At 36.7% G+C, this 22,467-nt stretch overlaps 1 protein-coding gene across 1 annotated transcript in view; it reads left to right on the top strand.

Moving 5' to 3' along the window:
- Window positions 1–22,467, top strand: part of Pclo (piccolo presynaptic cytomatrix protein) — a 335,880-nt gene that overhangs the window by 259,653 nt on the left and 53,760 nt on the right. Inside the window, exons 17-20 of the mRNA XM_052172403.1 lie at window positions 1,672–1,765; window positions 3,737–3,808; window positions 5,250–5,430; window positions 7,802–7,996. Coding sequence (XP_052028363.1) covers window positions 1,672–1,765; window positions 3,737–3,808; window positions 5,250–5,430; window positions 7,802–7,996 — 542 coding nt within the window. The remainder of the gene's footprint in view (window positions 1–1,671; window positions 1,766–3,736; window positions 3,809–5,249; window positions 5,431–7,801; window positions 7,997–22,467) is intronic.

Here is a 22,467-nt window from a genome sequence, read left to right as displayed (position 1 = left end):
CATTTTCAAGAATTTGAATAAATACTTCCTGTTGCTTAATATTTTATTGGTTGATTATACAAGCATTATTTATTCATTATTTTAGAAGAAATAATATTGTGATAAATATTCTTAAATACATTTCTCTTTTACATGTGGGAGAAATTCTTTGGGATAAGAGTAGAATTAGGAGAACTGAAATACTCTGGGCGTATATATAATACCTTAAACTTCACTAAATATTGATGAAGTTATAAGCAAAAGATATGTAAAATCTCATAACTTCCTGGTAATTCTATTTGTTAACATCATTATGTAAGCATTTCTTTCAAAGTGTCTATAATCTTGAATGACATTCAGCAAATCCTGTTCTTGGTTTTGTACACTTAAATAAGATGTTTAGAATAAGAAGACAGTAGAATCACTTCATCATGTCTGACATGTGAGGTTTGGTGAGACAAACTCCATGGCTCAAATTTCATGACATATTCCATTACAGCTTTCAGAAATCACCATTTTTGAGATTATCACAGAATAATTACATTAGATTCTCCTGGAGTGTGAGGGGTATGGAGTCTTGGCTGTCTTTAAGGAAAGGTAATTTGTAATTTTAGACAAGTATCAGGACTTCCTAGTAAATTACTGATGCCTTCCAGAACTAAACTGTTGTTTAATCAATGAGATGTGAATTAAGACAGAAAATTCAGGGAAAGATGAAATTAAGGAAAGGCTTTGCCTGCGGCATCACCATCTGCTAAGCATAGATGGCAGCCAGCTATTTCCTAGTCCTAGTTCCTCGTTCCTGGCTATTTCCTAGTCCAGCCACTGGTCCAGTGCTAGCTGTCCATGTGCTGCTAGACTTAATTTGTACAGGTTTTCAGGATAAGTTGTTAAATGTATAGGATATATTTTTCTAATGATTACTCAGAGTTCGTGGAAGAAGTGGGGATTCATTGAAATGCCCCAAGTTGCAATGAATGGAGGTATAACTTAAATTTTGTCATAAACAAGTGGCACAAAGCATCCAAACTTGCTCTATAACTATTGTAAATGCCATACTTCAGAAGGAATTTTGATTGTCACTTTGGGGAGGCTTTTGAAATCTCGTGTTGTAAGAACCATTTATTTTCCTTTTCTCTGTAAATGCAATTGTTGCCTCATTCTTACTTTCTTTCTTAAAAACAAAACAAAACAGGGTCTAATGTGGCCCAAGGTGGGTCCAAACCAGCTAAGCAGCTGAGGAACCTGAATCAGACTTCCACCAGCAAATGATCAGATCACACCTGTGTCCCACAGTAGCCTTCTCTTAATATCACTATGTTTTAGCGGGTAAAGGACAATTTTGCTTTGCTGAGAGGATTGGATGTAAAATGCTTAGAAGGTTCAAGACTATATTATTATTTATGAAGCAAAAAGTTATCTATGCTACATATAGTTAATGTAAATATCTCCTGAATTCAGGAAAATCAAATAGTATACTTTTTTTTAAAAGCATACACAGTAGTGAAAGAGAAACTCCAAACAGCTGAAGTATTTTCAAGCTATCATGGTGTGTTCAATTTAAGATTGAATTTCAAACTGGAAGGTGACATGATCGCACTGTGGGCAAATGCTTTATGTCCTTCACTTTGGCTGTGAAGTCATCAGTTAAGGTAAAATGTCAAAATAGCTCTTTCTTCTCTTCCAATTTAGTGCCGAGTACAAGAGAAGGACTAAATATGTCCAGAAAAGTCTCAATCCCGAGTGGAATCAAACAGTAATTTATAAAAGTATTTCCATGGAGCAGGTATGTAATTATTGTTCTACAAATGACAACTGTAGGCTGATGTAAGCACAGTGATGACAGTATTATGGAAGAATCAGGGTCTACATCAAGGATTTCCAAACACAGTACAAGTGCATTAAAGACACGTGAAAAACCCACGCAGCAATAATGGATGAGTGAAGTCCAAAGGTAAGGGAGAGCAGACACTCCTAATTTGACAAAATAGCCAAAAGATGAACAAATAGTGAAGTGTGGATCATAGAACATTTTAAAACATAAAATTTTCTTTGTTATTATTAAATTTTATTAAATAATATTAAATTTTATGTATTTATTTATTCACACTCCAGATTTTATTCCCCCACCTCCTGTCCACCCTCTGACTGTTCCGCATTCCATACATCCTCCCCACCCGCTGTCTCTGTAAGGGTGTCTCCCCATCCAACCCACACCCAACCAGACCGCCCCACTCTCTGGAGCCTCCAGTCTCTTGAGGGTTAGGTGCATCTTCTCTGACTGAACCCAGACCCGACAGTCCTCTACAGTGTGTGTGTTGGGGGCTTCATATCAGCTGGTTATGCTGCCTGGTTGGTGGTCCAGTGTCTGAGAGATCTTTGGAGTCCAGGTTAATTGAGGCTGCTGGTCCTCCCACAAGGTCACCCTCTTCCTGAGCTTCTTCCAGCTTTTCACTAACTCAACCACAGGAGTCAGCAGCTTCTGTCCATTGGTTGGGTGCAAATATCTGCATCTGACTCTGTCAGCTGCTTGTTGTGTTTTTCAGAGGACAATCATTATAGGTCCTTTCTGTGAATGCTCCATAGCCTCAGTAATAGTGTCAGGCCTTGGGACCGCCTCCTGAGCTGAATGCCACTTTGGGTCTCTCTCTGGACCTTCTTTTCCTTGTATTCCTCTCCATTTCCATCCTTGTAGTTCTTTCAGACAGGAACAATTATGAGTGAAAGTTTTGACTGTGGGATGGCAACCCCCTCCCTCACTTGATGCCCTGTCTTCCTGCTGGAGGTGGCCTCTATAAGTTCCCTCTCCCTACTGTCAGGCATTTCATCTAAGTTCCCTCCCGTTGAGTCCTGAGAGTCTCCCACCTCCCAGGTCTCTGGTGCATTCTGGAGAGTCCCCGTCAACCTCAACCTCCTATGTCCCGAGGTTGCCTGTTTCCATCTTTCTACTGGCCCTCAGGGCTTCAGTCCTTTTCCCTCACCCAATACCAGATCAGGTGCCTTCCCCTACTTTCCCTCCCAGGTCCCTCCCTCCCTCCCCACTAGTGAATGCTTTCTTCTCCCTCCCAATGGGACTGAGGCGTCCTCACTTGGGCCCTTCAGCTTGTTGACATTTTTAAGTTCTGTGGACTGTATCATGGAAATTCTGTACATTTTTTGCCTAATATGCACTTATTAGTGAGTAATAAACAAGGGTCAGATTTGCAGATTGGGAGGCAATATTTCAATTGGCTATATTTTGATTTTTCAGAAGGAACATCAAAAAGGAATAAGATGTATAAAATGTGCTTATTTATTTTTCCCAGCTAAGATGTAGGGATTCATTTCTATAAATTAAAGCTTACCAAGAGGAGAAAACTAATGTTTATAGAAGATGGTGTTATGATAATTATCATAAAACTTTGAATCCAAAAATAAGTTGTTCTAAACAAAATTATTAGTGTACATATCTTTTAATTTAAAAAATATGTGAATCCATAACTATATTTAAGAAGTGTAGACTGCTTCTTATTAAATGAACTACAGATAAGGCAATAAGTGAGACCAGTTTGTTTGCAAAATAATGAGGTCTCCTATTATCAATCAAACATTAGATTGAATTACAAATTGATGATTAAAATTTTACACAATATTTAACAGCCAGTCTTAAACAAAAACCAAGTATTCTAATAAAATGAGAGAGTTCAGGGTATTATCTTTGAATATGCTGAAATGCATGTTGGAAACATGGGTTGATGACAGCTGTGTCCGAATGCAGCTCATGAAGAAGACCTTGGAGGTGACAGTTTGGGATTATGATAGATTCTCTTCCAACGACTTCCTTGGAGAGGTAAGTCTAGATTACTGGGTTTGTTTGTCTGTCTTTTGTTTTGTTTTGTTTTGTTTTTTGTACTGTCACTATCTGTGACAGGTTAAAACATAATGAAAAGTAAATTTCTTGAGTTTACTCAATAGCCATTCCTGAAAAAACTCCTTTGACAGGTATGTTTATTTTGTGAATTACTTTTTGAATAGGTGAGCAGAACCTGGAGATGTGGTTTTTAATTTACCATTTGATGTATGTTAATTCAGTTAGGATTAAATAGTGTTTTAGTAGGAAAATAAACAGGGATGATGTGATTCCAGATGAGATCTGAGATTACAAAAAAAAAGTGAGCTGGATTTTTTTTAAAGTTAAGTTTAAGGTCCTTGAATTACTCCCTGTTAATACATGTAAAGATGTAGTATTTCACATTGCTCTTTACAATTAAATATGCTAAAGACCTTCAAGTGCTTTTCAAGTTAAAACTAGATAGAAGAGAAGTAGCTATTATATACATTTGTTGAAAATCAGAACGTGTCTAAGAAAAGAATGTGGAAGAGTGAACAGAACTTCAGGTGTTTCCATCAATAATGTTTAAATTAAGTTGTTTCTTTAATGCTTGTTACTTAAATTATATATCCATATATGCTTATATATACTTAAGATATATGAGATATATACTTAATATATATGCATTATATATTATACTCTAATATGTCAGCCCCTGACACTAACATTGATTTATGCAGAATTACTCTAGACTATAGTATTATGTTTGGTTTACTGACATATTTCAAAGTATTGATTTAGTGAAGACCTAATTTTGTCTTTTGCTTCTATGAACTTAGAAATTTATTTATGAAATTTATGATGCCCCGGACTTTAAAAATTAAATATTTTATGGGGATATTAAGAAAGGAAAAATGCCAGATAAACCACAATAGAACGTTTTCTCATCATCAGTTTGCAGTCACATCTCTATGTCAAGCATTAAAGTGTTTTAAGATGAAGGAATAAGCTAACAATTGCAAATTGCTCATTCTTTTCATTATTTTCTCCATCTTCTGATTAAAATCATATATATCTTCTGAAGTAAAAATTATTTAATAAAACAACCTAGAACAACTTGTGTCTCATAAAGAAAAGTGTGGCTTGTGATTCTGATCTTTTTCCATGCTACTCAAGTAAATTGGGGAATGGTCAAACACAGTATATAGTTTAATCACAAATTTATTAAGCATCTTGGATTCGCAAAGCATAATTCTCAGTATCGTGGCTGAAGAAAAATAGACCAATAGAAAATAGAAAGATAGGTAGTCAGCAAAAGCTGAGGAAGCTGACATCACCATTCTTGAGGCCATGTTTAATCATCTGGTCACGTCCTTATTTAACTTTGAGCTCATAGAAACATTAACAAACCACTTACAGCTCAGTCCACCTGTTTTGCGTCTTCCTTGTCCTTTTCCAGGTATTGATTGATTTGTCTAGCACATCTCATCTGGACAACACTCCTCGGTGGTATCCACTGAAAGAACAGACTGAGAGCATTGACCATGGCAAGTCTCACTCCAGTCAAAACAGCCAGCAGTCTCCAAAGCCCTCTGTGATCAAAAGTAGAAGCCATGGTATCTTCCCCGACCCATCCAAGGGTAGGAGCGATTCCAAGTAGAACATCATTGTTTTTTCTGTTTGTTCAGTCAGTAGCTTCTTGAACGTGTCTCTGTTTAATATACACTGTTACGTTGGGTTCTGTTGGGAAGATTGGTGTGATATCATGAAAAGGGTACTCTAGATTAGGAAGAAAGGGGCTCTAGGCACATATCAGCACATACTTGTAAAAATCAAATTGGACTATATAAGGTAATTCTATTTCAGAAAACACATAACAATAGAATTTCAGAGAATTCACTGAGCTATCTCAAAAATGGTATAAATTTCCTTCTACATTTACTAAAATCATGGCCATCATTACTATTAAGTATATTTTTAATTTTTTCTATCTTTGAATTCTCATATAGTCAGTCTATACATAAAATTTGGCATCCTGTTTTCACTTATCTTTTGAAGAACATTTTCCCCAAGTTACCAAAACAAACAGCAACTCTAAATCTTTGAGTCTTTCCTACATGTTGGATCCCAAGTAATAACAGTGTGACACATGCACATGATGTTTAGCAATATGCACAGCATTTCTATAATGAGTTCCCCTTTTAACTTTTTAAATCACTGTTCTGCAACATAACTAATCCTCCCCATAACTGATAAATTCAGCAACCTGTATGAGATAAACTTGTGGTGACAGGATGTGTTAATATTTCTAAGTATTAACGATGATTAGTGTGCACTGTTGCCTTCTGAAAGTGCTTCCACGTGCATCAGAAGTGGGCAGACTGTGTTACAGTGTTGTGGAGGGTGAGAAGCTAGGGTCACCTCTAATAGGCTGACCACAAAAGTGCTGAAGATGATTTCTGAGGATGTCTTGTAGAGTGGGTTTGACTTCCACTTAGCCATTTAAACTTCACCATGCTAAATATTCTGAAAGATAATTGACATACATCTCTCTCTCTCTCTCTCTCTCTCTCTCTCTCTCTCTCTCTCTCTCTCTCTCTCCCCGTGTGTGTGTGTGTGTGTGTGTGTGTGTGTGTGTGGTATGTTTGTGTAGTTCGTTCCATCTTTACAGTCTCAGTTTCCTGAGACAATGTTTATCTCCTAATAAGTTCTACCGCTAACTCAGAATCTCACTGTTTTTAATTAAGCAGGTTCCAAAGCTCAGTAAACACATTGTGTTTTACTAGCCTCTTCTAGAATAAGCAGAGCTGGTAGGGAAGGGGAAACTGAGACAACTGTTACCTGAGGCTTCTAAGAACTCATTTTTCTTTTCTTTTTTCCTTTAACAATTTGTTATTGATTATTTGGGAATGTCACATAATACACCCATCCCACTTCCCAGTCCTCCTAGTTATACTCTCCCACAAAAAAGAAGATGAGACAGAGGGAGAAGGAGAGGGAGAGGGAAAGGGAGAGGGAGAGGGAGAGGGAGAGGGAGGGAGAGGGAGAGGGAGAGGGAGAGGGAGAGGGAGAGGGAGAGGGAGAGAGAGAGAGAGAGAGAGAGAGAGAGAGAGAGAGAGAGAGAGAGAGAGAGAGAGAAAGGAAAGAAAGAAGGAAAGAAAGAAAGAAAGAAAGAAAGAAAGAAAGAAAGAAAGAAAGAAAGAAAGAAAGAAAGAAAGAAAGACACCAGCTCCAATTTGTGTTGCCCATATACTTATTGAATCATGATCAAGTTCCCAATGGCCAGTTTCTTAAAAAAAAAAAAATGATCCTTCCAGACCTGCATCCCCCAACTCCTACATCTCTCCAGAAGCCATCAAATGTGAAGAGCTACACATTAGCATCCCTATCACAATTTTCTAGTGTCTTCCTATATAGACTATTTCTTTGTTGGGGGTGTCATATCACAAAAGCCTTCTATGTCTCTCATTCTCAGCTGTGAGTCTACATTGGTCCACACCACTGCAGGAGACATTCCTTGCCCGTCACAGTCAGTGGCAGCTTGAATGGCAGACTTCCACGGGGTTTCTGTGGACAGCACAAAGAATGCCCACTCAGCCTCCAGCGGCAGCATGAAGCAGGGACCTCAGCATAGCCTCCTGTTGTCTGTAGCACTGCAGGCCATGTTGAGATCCTTAGTCCATGATGCGACTAGGGGCGGTGGGGGGCGGCATATGATGATGTTCATAGCCCATGCTACAGATGAGGACTAAGTTGAAGTCCCTGGTCTGTACTGCCACCAGAGAACTCATTCTTTCTAATGAATAAGTTTCTTCTCCAGACTGGCGTCCCTTTGTTTCCTTCCCTGAATTGTTTCCTAAATGTTTAATACCATTACTCAATTGTGTGGCATAAATGGTGCATAAAGATAGAGTTAATGTAAAAGACTGTTTTCAACTACACGCAGACTAGGCTTCCACAGCAAGGCACTGGGATGCAACTTTAACTCATTTCTTATCCCTTTGTAACCAGATATGCAGGTTCCCACCATTGAGAAATCCCACAGTAGTCCCGGTAGCTCAAAATCATCATCTGAAGGCCATCTCCGATCTCACGGACCATCTCGCAGTCAAAGCAAAACCAGTGTCGCCCAGACCCACCTGGAAGATGCAGGGGCGGCCATAGCCGCAGCAGAAGCCGCTGTGCAACAGCTCCGCATTCAACCAAGTAAAAGACGCAAATAAATTCCTCAGCATGGCAGCTTAATGTTCATCCGTTGCCTTCCTCTCCTGCTGTCTTTCCCTGTTTGCTTTCTGTTTTTGGCATCCCCTGCTCACTCTGTTCTGTCCTTCCGTCTGTGTAAGAACAGTATCAGCACATAAATATGCTCTTCCTTTAGTACCACTCTCTCTCTCTTTTTTTTAATTTACATAGACTGCAATAAAACTGGCTGTTTCTCCTTTGTTTCCACCATCCATCCAACCTGGCTCATAGTATATGGTAGCCCTGTCTGTGAAGTTTGCAGGCGAAGCAGTGTTGTGTGTCTTCTGTGTACACTTCCTTCTCCTTTAGAACACAGGAATTACAAGCACAAGGGACTGCCAGTTTTCTAGCATTATCCCCAATAAAGCAACATGGACAGACCACACACACACACACACACACACACTTAAATCAGGTTAGCAATGAGATACTTGGACTTGGAAACATTCAACATTCAATTGGATGCTTAGTGAGGCCCACAGTCAATTCTAGAACCTAGAGTGAAAAGCCATCTGAAGCAATGTTTAAAAAAAGAACATGCGCAGAAGGGAGCTGTCCATGTGTGTCTCCTGAAGAACATATGCAGAATATCGTATCCTCAAAACTACATACTTTTCCTATGCATAGTCGCTTATGTGATAAGACAATGTAATCTCAGTAAGGGCCATTGCCTGGTCCATTCTGTCGGATAGCACTTTGTACAGAATAAAAGAGTTTACAAATTATCATTATTTTTTATCAGTGGAATGTTTTCAACTTCAAGAAGTGCCATGTCTAGTAGTTTTAGTCAATTAAAGTCTAGCCACTGACTTGTCTCAATCAACGAATTTTCATTCATGAGATTTTCTGATATAATTCTGTAAAAGCCTGGCTCTAGGCACATTGTCACTTCCAAGAAGCGTCAGCCAGGCCATGGAAGTAGTGTGTTGTTTTCTTCATCCCCCTAGTCCTCCTTTCCCAGGAAACAGCCAGTTTTAATCCCCTTCAGTGCTGTGCATGTGGTATCATTTTGGCATCTGACAACACAGTTTAAAGAGAGCAAAAGCACACTTGTGTTTGCATGAAAAACATTTAAGCTGGTTCCATCTGAGGGTACACTCTGGGTTTCCATTTCACTCACACTGCCACAGCAGCACATAAAAGCGGTCAGTGTAATCATGCCAGGAAGCAACACAGGCACAGCGTAGCAGGCGTCCTCCCTATTCAAAGAACTCAGTCTGATAATCTGCCTCCACCAGCCAGTGGCAACCAAGACCAAAGCCAGCTAGCCCTCAGGAAGGTGATGTCCGATGGACCAGTCAAGCCAGAAGGAGGTGAGCAGAAAGGCCCTGTTCAAAGCACACAGCAAGAACGTCCCCCAAATTTAAAGCTCTCATCCTTAATTTTTAGAGATTGTCTAATGAAATATGTTTATCCCCTTTTTAATGTGCTTTTGTGGGCATGGCATTTTAGGATTTCATCATCACCATGTAAGTCCCAAGATCAGTCTCATATTATATTGACTACAGTGATTTGTATTTTTCTATGCACTGGGCGTCTTTTGACTTTTGTTGGAAAAAAAAATAGTTTAACAGTATTCATATTGCAGAATGGAATGCATGCTACTAACCTAATCTGTTCAAGCATGACTATAAAATATGTTGCATTGTGATAAAAGTTTACATTGCTCACAATTCAAGTTAGCATACTCGTTGGAATGTAGATCACTTTTTGTTGACTATCATTTGACGTGTATCATTTGGAAATGCTTAGAGGAAAGCAAAGGAAAAATTGTTAATGCACTCATTCACCTTGGCACAGAGGAAATTCTCTCCTGAGCCTACAAGCAGACATCTTCTGTGCGTGTTTTCGTAGCTGTTAAGTGTATCAGCTGTGTTGGGCATGTGAATATCCAAGTGCCTGTGTAATAAATAAAGTATCTTTATTTCATTCATAAAATACTGGGTTCTGAGCCATTGTTATATGATGCAGCATAAAATGAGTGTGTTGGTTTTGTTTTTATTTTTCTCTTCTAATCCCTTTCAGTAGGAAATGGTCACCAATACATGCTAGTTAGATCTATGAGAACACAGACATTTGGGAGCATAGCACAGTTCCAGACTGGAAACACTCTAAGCCAGGAGGAAAAACATTGCCAAGGAAACTCAGAGTTCACATGGAAACATAATGCAAGGGGGTTGGGCTGGTAGGCAATGCTTTTCCTATTCCTAAACTCTCTTCCCAGTCCCCTTCTGATCTAGTTGGCAATCTTCTAACATTCTTGCATGAAGGGAGGTAAATAGCAAGAATCCCTGCTTTGAATCTCACAACTATAGTAAGAAAGGAAAAGGCTAAGTTGACCTACACATCCAGAGTTTTCATGCAATAAAAACGCACTGCCCATGACAAGGATCAAAGTAGGGCTACTTTAAGGTTTTTTTCCAATTTAATTCAAAGTCATATCTAAACAAAATACTTAATCTAAAAGTAGCATTTTCTTAAATAATTTCCATCTCTGAAATACTGTTTTACATGTTTGCTATAAATTAAAATCATGCCCTTCATCTTCCTATAGTGTTTCTGTTTATTCTCAGAAAATTTAAAACATCTAATGTGCTCCACTCTACATACCAGATATAAGAGGGTAATGGTCACTTGACATGACAGGGAGACTGTACTGTTTCTTCACATTTCCATTTGGCTAAGGAAGCAGCTAGCTTAAACGCAATACTGAGTGAATGTTTCCCAGTCCAGTTTAAAGACTGACACCAAAGTGTGCTGTTCTTTTTCCTTGTCTTTCTAGAATATTCTGAACACAGTTAAAATACTATGTCTTGTCCAGGCATAGTATCATAGACTTTTTAGTCTCAACACTTACTGAGATCTTTTGAGTTTCAGACCACCCAGGGCTACATAGTGAGACACTATTTCCCAAAAAGAGATGACAGAAAAGAAAAAAATTATACTTCTTACCTTTCATTCTATCAAATAAGTTGAGTGTTGATCTCATGTCTTACTTGAGATATAGCATTGACTTTAAATATCACAGTAATCACTCTCTGATTAATTTCAAGCCTTATTTTAATACAGTGATTTAGTTATTGCTATATACTTATTTGTAAGAGTTTAATCATAGACTTGCTCTTAAAGTTTGTATGAAAATAAATTTAGTCCATTCTTGAGTAATGCTCAAATACATATTTTCTATTTAAAGTGCTGTGTAACTGAGTTAGAAGTCACTCTTTATTGATTTCCAATCAGAAGAAAAACTAGGTAACAGCATTTTTCACATTTACTTTACCCTAATTAAAAACAAAATTCTATTTTCTAAAATATAAATGTATTCTTGTCCTGTTCGTATGAGTTATAATAATATAAGTTAACAATAATTTTGCCCATATAGTATGCTTTATTATAAGCATACTATATAATTAAATTCATGTAAAACTCAATGTAATTTATTTGATCTGGAGAATAAACTGACCAGGAATATGAATATCCAACAAAGCAGCAAATCCCTGTTCATGCCTCACTTGCTGCAGAAGTAATGACAATATTTTTATGTGTTTGACTAAAGTTCTATCATTCAAGTTTTCTCAAGGTAGTTCATGTAATCCCATTTGCTCTCTGAAACTAACGGTCTATTTAAATAGTTTCTGACATTGTATGAAGTGTAGTGTCATCCATTCCTCATCTCAGTCAGGGATGACTAAGTCATTTGTATGTCCCATCTGTCCTGTGGTATGATCAGAGCGTCAGAGGTTGGGATGCTGAGCACAGACCTCCAAGCCTAAGTTGTCCCCAGAGCCCATGTTGATGGCTCTGAAGTCTTGCCATTTAAACTAACACATCCTTTGAAATCAAGCCATCGTATTTTAGTTCAAAACAATTGTGATTTGTTTAGTTTTTTAAATCACCAAACATCTTATAAATCATTACAAGTAGCTAGAACTGGCAGCAGAGAACAAATATGACATTCACAACCTACGTGATGTTCCTTTCTAAGGATGGTGATTTGAGCTCTTCAGATGCAACAGAAGAAACCTTGCCATTGCACAAAGCACTCTAGAGGAAGCTATGTGTGCATCTGTAGGTATTTCAATCAAGGGTGGCAAAATTTCCCCTAAAGAGCTTTTTAAATATTCCATAAGCTTCTCAGATTTATGCTTAATCTAGCAAGAATTATGGAATAAGTCACTGGAACTTTTTCTTTCCCTCTGAAGTTTAGTTGCAGTCAAGAAAACTAAAGAGAAGAATTATAGCAATTTCACCAAATCATCCTGATGTTAATTGTATGTGCATATATTTATATATTCATACATATATATGTACACACACACACACACACACACACACACATATATATATATATATATATATATATATATGTAATCAAAAATGCACATAGTTGGATTTGGAATAAGGAGCTTTGGCAAGTGTTTTGTTTGTTTATGTTTTCCTCCAGATTCCTTGGTTGAACAGAGGCTCAACTATTCATAACATCCAAGATTTTTTTTATTATTTTTTAAATAAAGTTTTTGTAAGACAAGGTCCTGCAGAAGGGCCATATAATCATATAATCCAGGCTGGCCTGAGACTCACTGTGGCCCAAGCTGGAGTAGAATACCACACCTGGTTCTTTACTATACAGTTTAGAAGATCATACCCAAACTCAAACAAACACCAATCGTATTAAAATCTTGGCAGTTTACTTACTTGACATCTATTACTAATTTTAAGTGCAATTTTCAGCTGCCCCCCCCCCACTTTTTTTAAGATCTGAAGCTTTCATTTTAGGTTCAGAAGTAGATAGTATAAAACAAGTAGACATATCTCCCCTCCCGAGCAATAAACTAACGTGATTGGAACTAGTTGAAGCGGTGAGGTATGCAGATACAGAAATAAGAGATAAAAGATAAAGGTGCACGTTTGTTGATTGGCCCAGTTGAAAGACCAAAGCCTGAAGCTGCTTCAACAGCTGGAGATCCCTCTGTCCATATAGTTCATTGTGGCACCTGATAATAGGGTATTGCATGCTATGTCCCCTAACAAGCCATGGCTCTGTGAGAGTTGCTCTCTTGGCAAATTGGTAGGTAGTGGGTGGCTGGTTGGGAGAGTTTGTAGTCGGGGAGAGAATAGAATTGTTAGTTACAAGTGTTAGTAGCTAACCAATCTCTCATTTTGTTTTCTGACTCAGAGGAGACAAATTAGTTTTGTTAGAATGTGTTAAGTACGTTCTATTTCTGAAAAGGACAGGGCCTTTGGCAAAGTAAAACAAAACAAGAAGACAAATCAAATGGTTGTTTGTGGGTTTGGGTTGTCTTAATTTTGTGTGTAAATGGTTAATAAACACAAATTTTGCATTCTTCAACTTGATGTATTTGTACAAAAAAAATAAAAAGCCAGATTTTAAAAATAAAACCCTTGGCAGTTTGAAATTATAAGAAAATTGACATTCCAAACATATTACAGAGTAAATATCCCTGTCCCCAAAGGTCTGAGAAAATCAATATTCAAATCATTCAAACGTTTCAGCTTTCACCATTCTGGGCCTGTTCTGAGGGGCGGGGGCAGTCTTTGTGTGTGAAAATCAAAGTGCCTTTTTGAGAATTTCCACATTTTAGAATGATTATATGTGAGCTTTCAAATATTGTAAGCATTTAAATTTATTACCAGAAATCTTTACTATTATTCAGAATCACAGATAGCGACTATGACCATACGATGCTTTTATTAATGTACTTTCTTTCCTGAAGGAGACCGCGTCATTCCCCACCGACGGGTACTTTCATTGTTTGCTAGTCATAGCTATGGCTTTCCAACAAGTCCTTGACAACATTTGCTTTGGTCAACCTTGAGAATTTTTATTCACTTAATTGCATATGACTAGCAACATTCCCTGGCCTTATATATAAAACCACCAAAACTTGTTTTAAAGGATGCTATATATTAGTATACTGACTAATTTTGGGACTAAATAATAAAAATGAGAATATTGTTCCACAATCTAAGAAATCCCAGTTTTAACAGAGAAGCATTAAATATTACTTATGTCTGCAGGGGTTCTCAACCTTCCTAATGCTGCAACCCTTTAATACAGTTTTAAATGTTGTGGTGATCTCCCCATCATAAACTTATTGTCGCTTATATTTCATAACTCTAATCTTGCTACTGTTATGAATTGTTATGTAAACAACAGTGTTTTCTGATGCTCTCAAATGACCCATGTGAAAGAGTTGTGACCTACAGGTTGAGAACTCCTACAAACATTAATCATGAAACCAAGTTTGAAAAACATAAATTTCTTTACCTTGGACTCCAGCAAATTGTTTTCTACTTAGCACCAAAAGCCTGGAACTGCAGAATTCTAGCAGGCAAATAAACGAAGGACAGAATCATGGAACTCAGAGAACATAGTGGAGACAGAGCAGGGATGTTAGACAAGCTGAGATGTGAGTATGATCCCGAGAGCTTTCTCATCCAGGAGGAGGAAACATGGAACGGCCAAGAGAAGGGGAAAGGATTGCCAGAAATGCTGTTGGCAGAAACTTAGCATTATGGCCTAAATCCAATATCAAATGACCCAGAATTCCTTGAAACTTTTACTACGTTTGAGCTACACATGTTATACGCATATTCTAAAACCATATTTTATCATTTTTCCATTGGGCTAGGTGAGAGGAGTTGAAGGTATGGAATATAGTGAGAGAAATCCTTAGGTGTGTCAGATTAAACCATCACATAACACTTTTATTCTACTGAAATACATGTTTAATATATAATTGAAGGTCAAGAAACTACAAAATATTTGTTTGAGAAGATAATATCAGAAATATACAATTTTGATTGGTATCTTAAGTTTGTTTAAATGTATCGAGGTAATATTTATGTTTATATTCATGTGAATTCATTATCCATATTCTTCCTTGTGGTCAAGTATACCGAAAATACAATTAATAAATTGGTAGATAGTACCAATATTAAGTAATTAAATATTACAAATTGTAAAAGCTTAAAAAAGAGATAAGCAAGATACTTGATAAAGGTCAGAGACATGTATGCCTTTCATAAAAATATAAGAGAGTGAAAAAAAAAGTCTGTCTTATTTGTTCTTTAGAAGATTGTGGCAGCAGATTCTGCTTTTCCTAATTGAACAGATCATTTTTAGAACTGCATGCTTTCTGGTTCTGTAGGTCATGTTTTCATTTAAGAAACAGAAAAATAGGCATTTCTACAATGCATTGACTTGAATTTCTTTTAATAGAGGTAAATCTATTATACATTATTAATTTTAGTTGTTTTAATGTGTTCTTTTTGCTAATGGTATTACTTAAGTAAATAACTACTGGGTTAATATTTTCACTCTCCCTTACTATTAATTTATAAGAATATTTAAAATGCTTCATATAGAGACAAATCTCTGGGAATATATTCATATTGTTTTATGCCTGCCAGTTATCATCATTTACTCTAAGTTTTGGTGTAACATAAAAATAGTTTTTATTTTTATTTTGTTCAAAGCAAGGAGAAAAGTACATTTTTTGTGTTAAACATACTTTCTAGTTTAGACCACAGGTTAGTCACTAGAGGCATAACACTGTGAATGAAGCAGGTTCTGAAGAAACAAAATGTAAATGACAGGCATCATTAAATGATTGATGGTTGATGACTGTCAAGAAAGCTTTTGCTAAATGATATCAATTTGCATTCCCTATTAGTTCTCAATAATCCTTGTAGGCTTTGCTCATTACAAAGTATTTGTTTGAGAAGATAATATCAGAAATACACAATTTTGATTGCTATCTTATTTGTTTAAATGTATTGAGATAATATTTATATTTATATTCATGTGAATTCATTATCCATATTCTTCCTTGTGGTCAAGTATACCAAAAATACAATTAATAATAGACAGGACCAGTAAAGTGACCACTCATCAAGAATGTAAAAAACTTCTTTTTAGTGCCCTGTACAAGAAGTCGAACTTTCATATAAAAATAGGAGTTTTCATTCTCATTCTCATTTTATCTCCTGTACAGTGAAGTTTACAGAGTTTCCATGTGATCATATGATCAGAGCATCATATCTTAGATAATAATGTCAATCCTTGCAAGTTTTCATAAACTTTGCAATGATAAATAACAATATGTTTAACCTATATAAATTCCCAGGGATTATGTATAATTTGAGGATATTATGTTTTGATCAATTTCACACCCACATGCTCTTCCATATGATTTCTTCCCTATTCCTCTATGACTTCCCTACTTCCCTCCGAACTTTGAATGCTTGCTTTCTCCTTTAAGCTGACTGAGTACAATTAGTACTGCCTGTGTGTTCATGGGTATAGGACCAGCTACATCCATGAATGCAGAGACAACTAGAAAATGAGTTGTCTCCAAAGACAACATCTCTGAAAAAAGATGTCTCCCTCCTCTAACAACCAACAATTGACTTCTCAACAAGGGGTAGGACTTCATGAGCCCCTCCCCTGGAAATTATTAAGTAATTTTTAACATGTAGAAATATTAAGTGCTTTTAAAGATACACCAATGTGTAAAGATCTACCAAGCAAATTGTTACACACAATCATATTTTTTATAATATCCAAAGACAGAATAGCAAGGACTTCCTATTCAAGACCTCCTTACCTCATTTGACTCTCAAGTTCTTGTGTCTTATTTACCTCTAGTACATTTCAGGTCATCCTGTTCATGTGTCATTTAATAATGCTTAAGACTTTCAAAAATATGTCTTTTACTTTTTATAAATTTTCATGTTTCCCTGGGCATCAACTTATTTAAATTATGACTATGTGTCCATATTCATTGTTTCTTCTTCCTGAACTCTGGTCAGTTGCCTTATCAGATTTTATCATGCTGTCCCAAGCCCAGGGCGGACGAATAGTGCAATTATAACAGGAAAATAAATCACATTTCTCTTCATATCTTGAAAGGCAGGTATATCATCTTTTTACTCTTCTTATTTATTAAAAATTAATTGGTTTAGCATAAAATAGGAGAAATGAACATTGTCATCTTGATTCAATTTTGAAGAGAAATAGAAGAACATGAGTTATGGCCAGCCTGGGCTACAGAGTGAAACACTCTCTCAAAACAGCAATAAGAAGGAATAAAAAGAAACATTGAAAGTTTCTTGCCATCCAATAAAGAGGGAGCAGAATTTTCCCATGCCCATTGTTACACATATTCATACATATATTTGTTTAAGCACATTCCATTTCAGAATGTCTTCAAGTTGTGGTATTACTGCAGCAAACAACATAGACTGAAATCTTTGCCTGGAGTCTTTCCTGTTTAGCAATATTTATTAAATAGCCAGTGTATCAGTATCTGGGAAGAATTGGGAAGTAGGAGAAACTACGTTTTCTCTAAGCTCATCTGAAAGGGAGATTGGTTTGTAGTCAACAAGAAGTTTATATGCAATCAAACTTCAGCAACTTTAGAAATATCTGGAAATAAAATTTGTATTTAAAAATAGTATTTGACAGTCTTGCATAGTGTGTTTTGATTGTATCTGCTCCTCCTACATCTCTTCCCAGATCCCCTTCCTCATTCATCCAATTCTGTATCCAGTTTTTAACACAATTGGTGCTGCACAAATATTCTTGGATATGTGTCCTTCCACTGGGGCATGACTGACTTAACAGGGCTACAACTCTTAGAGAGAGCTGACGCTCCTTTTCCCAGCAGAAAAAAAAAAAAACTGCCAATAGGTCTCTGAATGTGTATGAAATTTCACGCCCATGTCCCTCTCTGTGGAAATTTGGTCTGGCTTGAATCACACAGGTTCTGTGCATACTGTCACACCAACTGTGAGTACATATGTGTAGCTGCTCTACCGTGTCCAGAAGATACAGGCTCGCTGTAGTCAGCTACCGACTCTGGCGATTACACGTTCTATGCCCTCTCTTTAGCAATGATTTCTGAACATTGGGAAGTAGAGATGAGAAATATTTGTTCCATCAAGGGCCATTCATTCTTCAGTCTCCTACTTTCCGTGTCTTGGCCTGTTGTGGGTCTTTGTTTTAATCACCATCTACTATAACTAAACTGTTCTTTGAAGAGGGTTGAGGGGCCCATTAATCTATAGTTATAATGACAAATCACAAGGAGCCAGTCTAATGCTATGTCCATTTATCAAAATAATAGTAGTAGGCAATTATATATTCTGGCCCAGCTCTGAACCTTTATCAGACTCTCTGCAATCTATTGGAACCAGCTACAGAAAAGCAGAGATTAACAATCATCATTTGGGAATTTTAAAAAGATGTTAGTTCTCCAAGTTCTATACATACATTTATCAAATATTTTCTTAGCTTCCTCTTTACAACCATTGAATAAATGTAAAGAATATGAAATGTAGTAGTCAGTGTTTGGTGTAGTATTACCACACACACTTATTTGCTATTATTAATTTATCACTCCTACTAGAAATGCACTACTTTATTTCCTTTGAGTTGAATTTTATACATTTACATGTTATACATTACAGGCTGGTGATGTGGTGAAATGCTCCCCCAGCACGGATGAGGGTCTGAGTTCAATTTGTAGAACAACACAAATGCAGTATAAATGGTCTGGTGGCCAAAACCGTAACCACACCACAGTGTTTGGATGTGTGGGACATGAGGACCAGAAGCTCCAGGCTGTCTATCTTAACGCCTTCCTAACTCAGCTTGAGGAGTATAAGAACCTATCTCAAGTACAAATAGATAATTAAAAATAGTGGATTTCATTTGAGGATAACATCAAAATATTAATTACGGCTGTTTCTAGAAGAATTTTCCTATCAGTTGGCATACTACTAAGCAGTCTCTTTTTTTTCTGGATTTTTTTTCTCTCTGATCATCAGTTGCCAGAAATATATGTCTAACACTGTAATACAAGGATATTATCAGCAAAACATGAGAGATGATATTTGTCCAAAGTCAAATCAAATTAATATTGAAAAAATTAAGAGCTACCCATGAAAGTGAAACCATTATATTATCTCATTTAAATATGATCTCCTTAGCATCCGTCTTTTACTGATAAAATTCTTTATTGAATGAATGTCTTAGTGACAAAACAAAAGTGCAATTGACATAATCTTGGTTCATTCAACCTTCCTGAATGCACTTTAAATTATAATTAGATTTATTCAAGATAACCTGAATTGACATTTTTTATTTTAGGTAAGGTATCTTAATCAAACTTTATTCTACTATGCACTATGAGATTTTAGTGCTAATTTAAATTGTATTTAGGTTTTTTGTCTTTCCAAATCAGCTCTGAATTAATGCTTCACAGAAAAGGAAGACATCTTAAAAGGAAAATTATAGCTGGAAAGGAGGTTCAAGGCCAGGCTGGTGTAAACAGAGTGAGTTCCAGGACAGTGAGGGCTACGCAGAAAAACCTTGCCTCTAAAAGAAAAAACAAAAAAAACAACAGAAAAAAATTATAAGATAAAGGCAAGTACTGTATTATATAAGCCATAGTGGACAATTTATATTAGAAAAGCTCCTGGCTGTGGCTTTTTTAAATTAACTTCACTCTCATTTGTAATGTTAAAGCATACTCTTAATTCTGTACCCCAACGGGACCATTTGTTCTGCTTCTATAATGCCAAAGTGGATGGCTATTGAGTATAGGAATTACCTGCCAGTTACTGGTAGTATTGCATAAAAACAGAGCAAGTTGATCGATTAAATACCTTAAATTTTTCATTTGTGAAGACAATACATATGGAAACAAGGATACATAAACATGATTAAGTGCATTTCCAATTTCCTGGAGAATATCAAAGGATACTTTTTATATCTGTTTCCATCTCTAGGAGAGGCTCTGTGAATGTGGAGTAACTTAAGTTTTCCGTGTCTGTAAGGAAAACAGACAGCAGAACTCCATGAATCACGGTTTGCCTAATGATATAAATAACGCCAGTCGTTCTTTTATAAAATTCTTACTGACTGTTATGCAGTAAACTGGTATATTTTTCAAGATGTTTCAGTGACATCCTCACCCCAATTGTTAAACTCCAGGATTTACAAGTGATTGGGTCAGGTGTCAGAGATGCTTATTTTTCAATAATGTTTATTGTGAAAATTTATGGGCTATGTGGCCAACTGCAAACAAGAGTGTGGACGCTTTCTGTGCCACTTTATAAAATACAAAAAAAAAAAAACAATTTCAAGTTTTGATTTAAAAATGCACTGAATTGATTTGAGATTTAGTTTCTAAGATATAAAATGGAGCATCGCTCTTTGAATTAATAACCCTGAACGGTAATGGAAAAGACTCAAAAACGTGGTCAGACAAAATTCAAGGGGAGACATACCGAATAATGCTAGTTGTATTTGAACTTAAAGGCCGACATTTTCAATTCCATATTTAATAAGTATTTCAGGAAGTGAGAAAAAACTGCAAATCCCTTCAGAAAAGGAAGTACAGAAACTAAAGGCAGCAGAAGCATGGAGGAAGAAATGAAGAAGGGAAGAAAGGCAGGAAGGAAAGAAAGAAGGAATGAAGAAAGGAAGAAAGGAAGGAAGGAAGGAAAGACGAAAGGAAGGAAGGAAGGAAGGAAGAAGAGAAGGGAGGGAAGAAGGAAGGAAGGAAGGAGAGAAGGAACGAAGGGGGGAAGAAAAGAAGGAAGAAGGGAAGGAAGGAGGGAGGGCGGGAAGGAGGAAAAGTTCTCTAAAACCAGGTATTTAGAAAACAATTCTTAGAACACATGATTTCAGAAACAAATGAATAGTTCTATCTTATCATTACACTATTATAATAAAGAAAATATTCGTTCATTTCTTGTAATCTCAAACCTTCTTAAAGGACTACAGACTGTCTGTAAACACAAGAGGTAGAGTTAGATAAGGCAAGTAGATGAGGAACTTGCTATGGATTACCCGCATAAGAAATTATTATGGAAATACCGGCAAAGAAGTCTTTGCTGCACCAGCTATAAGACCAGAGATACCAAATTCTGGGCAGCAAGGCTAAGTCTACAGAATGCAAAGTCTATAGAAAAAACAAAAAACAAAACAAAACAAAACATTGCAAGGTGTTTGTGACAACTAATTGTAATATAAAAGAGAATTAGCAATTTAAATTCTCTCATTAAGTGTGAGATCTAGTGAGTCATTAATCTTTGCAGAGATTAGATTTCCTAAAGGTAAGTGATAGTTCTCTAGTAGGTGACCTTAGTGTTGTTAACCAGCTCCTAATAGGCAGGATTCCACAGCTGCAGTCAGTTCTGCAATTCACTGAGGTCGCTGAACGTAGTGCTGCCATCTAGTGGCAGCTAAGATGATAGCTTTGCGTAGTCAAGACTAAGAGGGCGGGGCATCCCAGCAAAGAAAACTAGTTGAAGACAGACAGACGTACAAAGAGACAGTATCATATTTAATTAGAATAAGCCACCAATAAGTAATAAAACATAACAATATCAAACAATAAAACAGATAGAGACAGTGAAGAAGTTAAAGAATATTTTTAAAGGGTTTGAATTGCCCCCAAGAAGGTAAAATGTTTACCTGAAATGCCTCCTCAATAAGTGGTTATCAAAAAGGAATAGACTTTTTCAGAAGTTATCCTGTCCCCATCAGCAACCTTTCTCATCATGGGTGTATACCAGTCAACCTTTCCAAAAGTAAATAACTTTTTTTAAGCACAATTAGCATTTCAAAATGAAGCTAGATATCTAAAACTGATTCTAAAAACTATGTTTCGTATTTTTAAATTTTTTTCAGTTATCTTGTGAAATGAAAACGGAACATTTATTTACCATTTGCAGTCGTCCTCTCGGAAACTTACTGCTGAATAAGCTCTTTCTAGTTCATCCTGAACTATGGCTGGCTGGTTCAACTCCTCTGCTTTGGCTTAAAACTCCTCTCCAAACTGATTCAATCTAGCCTCCCCCAGGCCCCCTCACTCTCTCTCCCTCCCTTCATCCCTCCCTCCCTCTCCCCCTTCTCTGTATGTGTATTGCCCACTCAAGTCACCCCTCTTCCCTGTCTGTTCTCATAAAAGTTGGACATTTTCAATCTCTGACTCATTCCTTCTGTGCTAATTCAGTCACTTTGTCTTTCCCTCAATTAGACATCATTGCTTAGGATGAAAAGTGTACACTAAGGGTATATCTGTATTCTGGGCACAAGGATTACAGGTATTATTCCAGCCAGATCACACAGACCTAGAAAGTCTTTGGATGTGAGCCCTTGCTAGAGCAGCCATTTTGCTGGATTAAAATTCCTCTATAGCGAAAAGATCATTTTACTATGTAATACAGAGGTACATATCTTTATGGACAGCATTATATGATTTCTGAAACTCTGATTAAAAGAATTGGGTGGAAAAGCTGGGGCAGACTATTTTAAGCTGATATTTTTAAAATCATAAAATAATGGAAGACCAAGCTTTTAATGGTTCTATGTTAGTTTAGTCAAAATGCAGAAAAAC

The sequence above is a fragment of the Apodemus sylvaticus genome, chromosome 2 (assembly GCF_947179515.1).
Source record: "Apodemus sylvaticus chromosome 2, mApoSyl1.1, whole genome shotgun sequence".
NCBI classification, from domain to species: Eukaryota; Metazoa; Chordata; class Mammalia; order Rodentia; family Muridae; genus Apodemus; species Apodemus sylvaticus.
The sequence above is the reverse complement of the archived record's forward strand: the minus strand, read 5'-3'. Positions and strand labels throughout refer to the sequence as shown.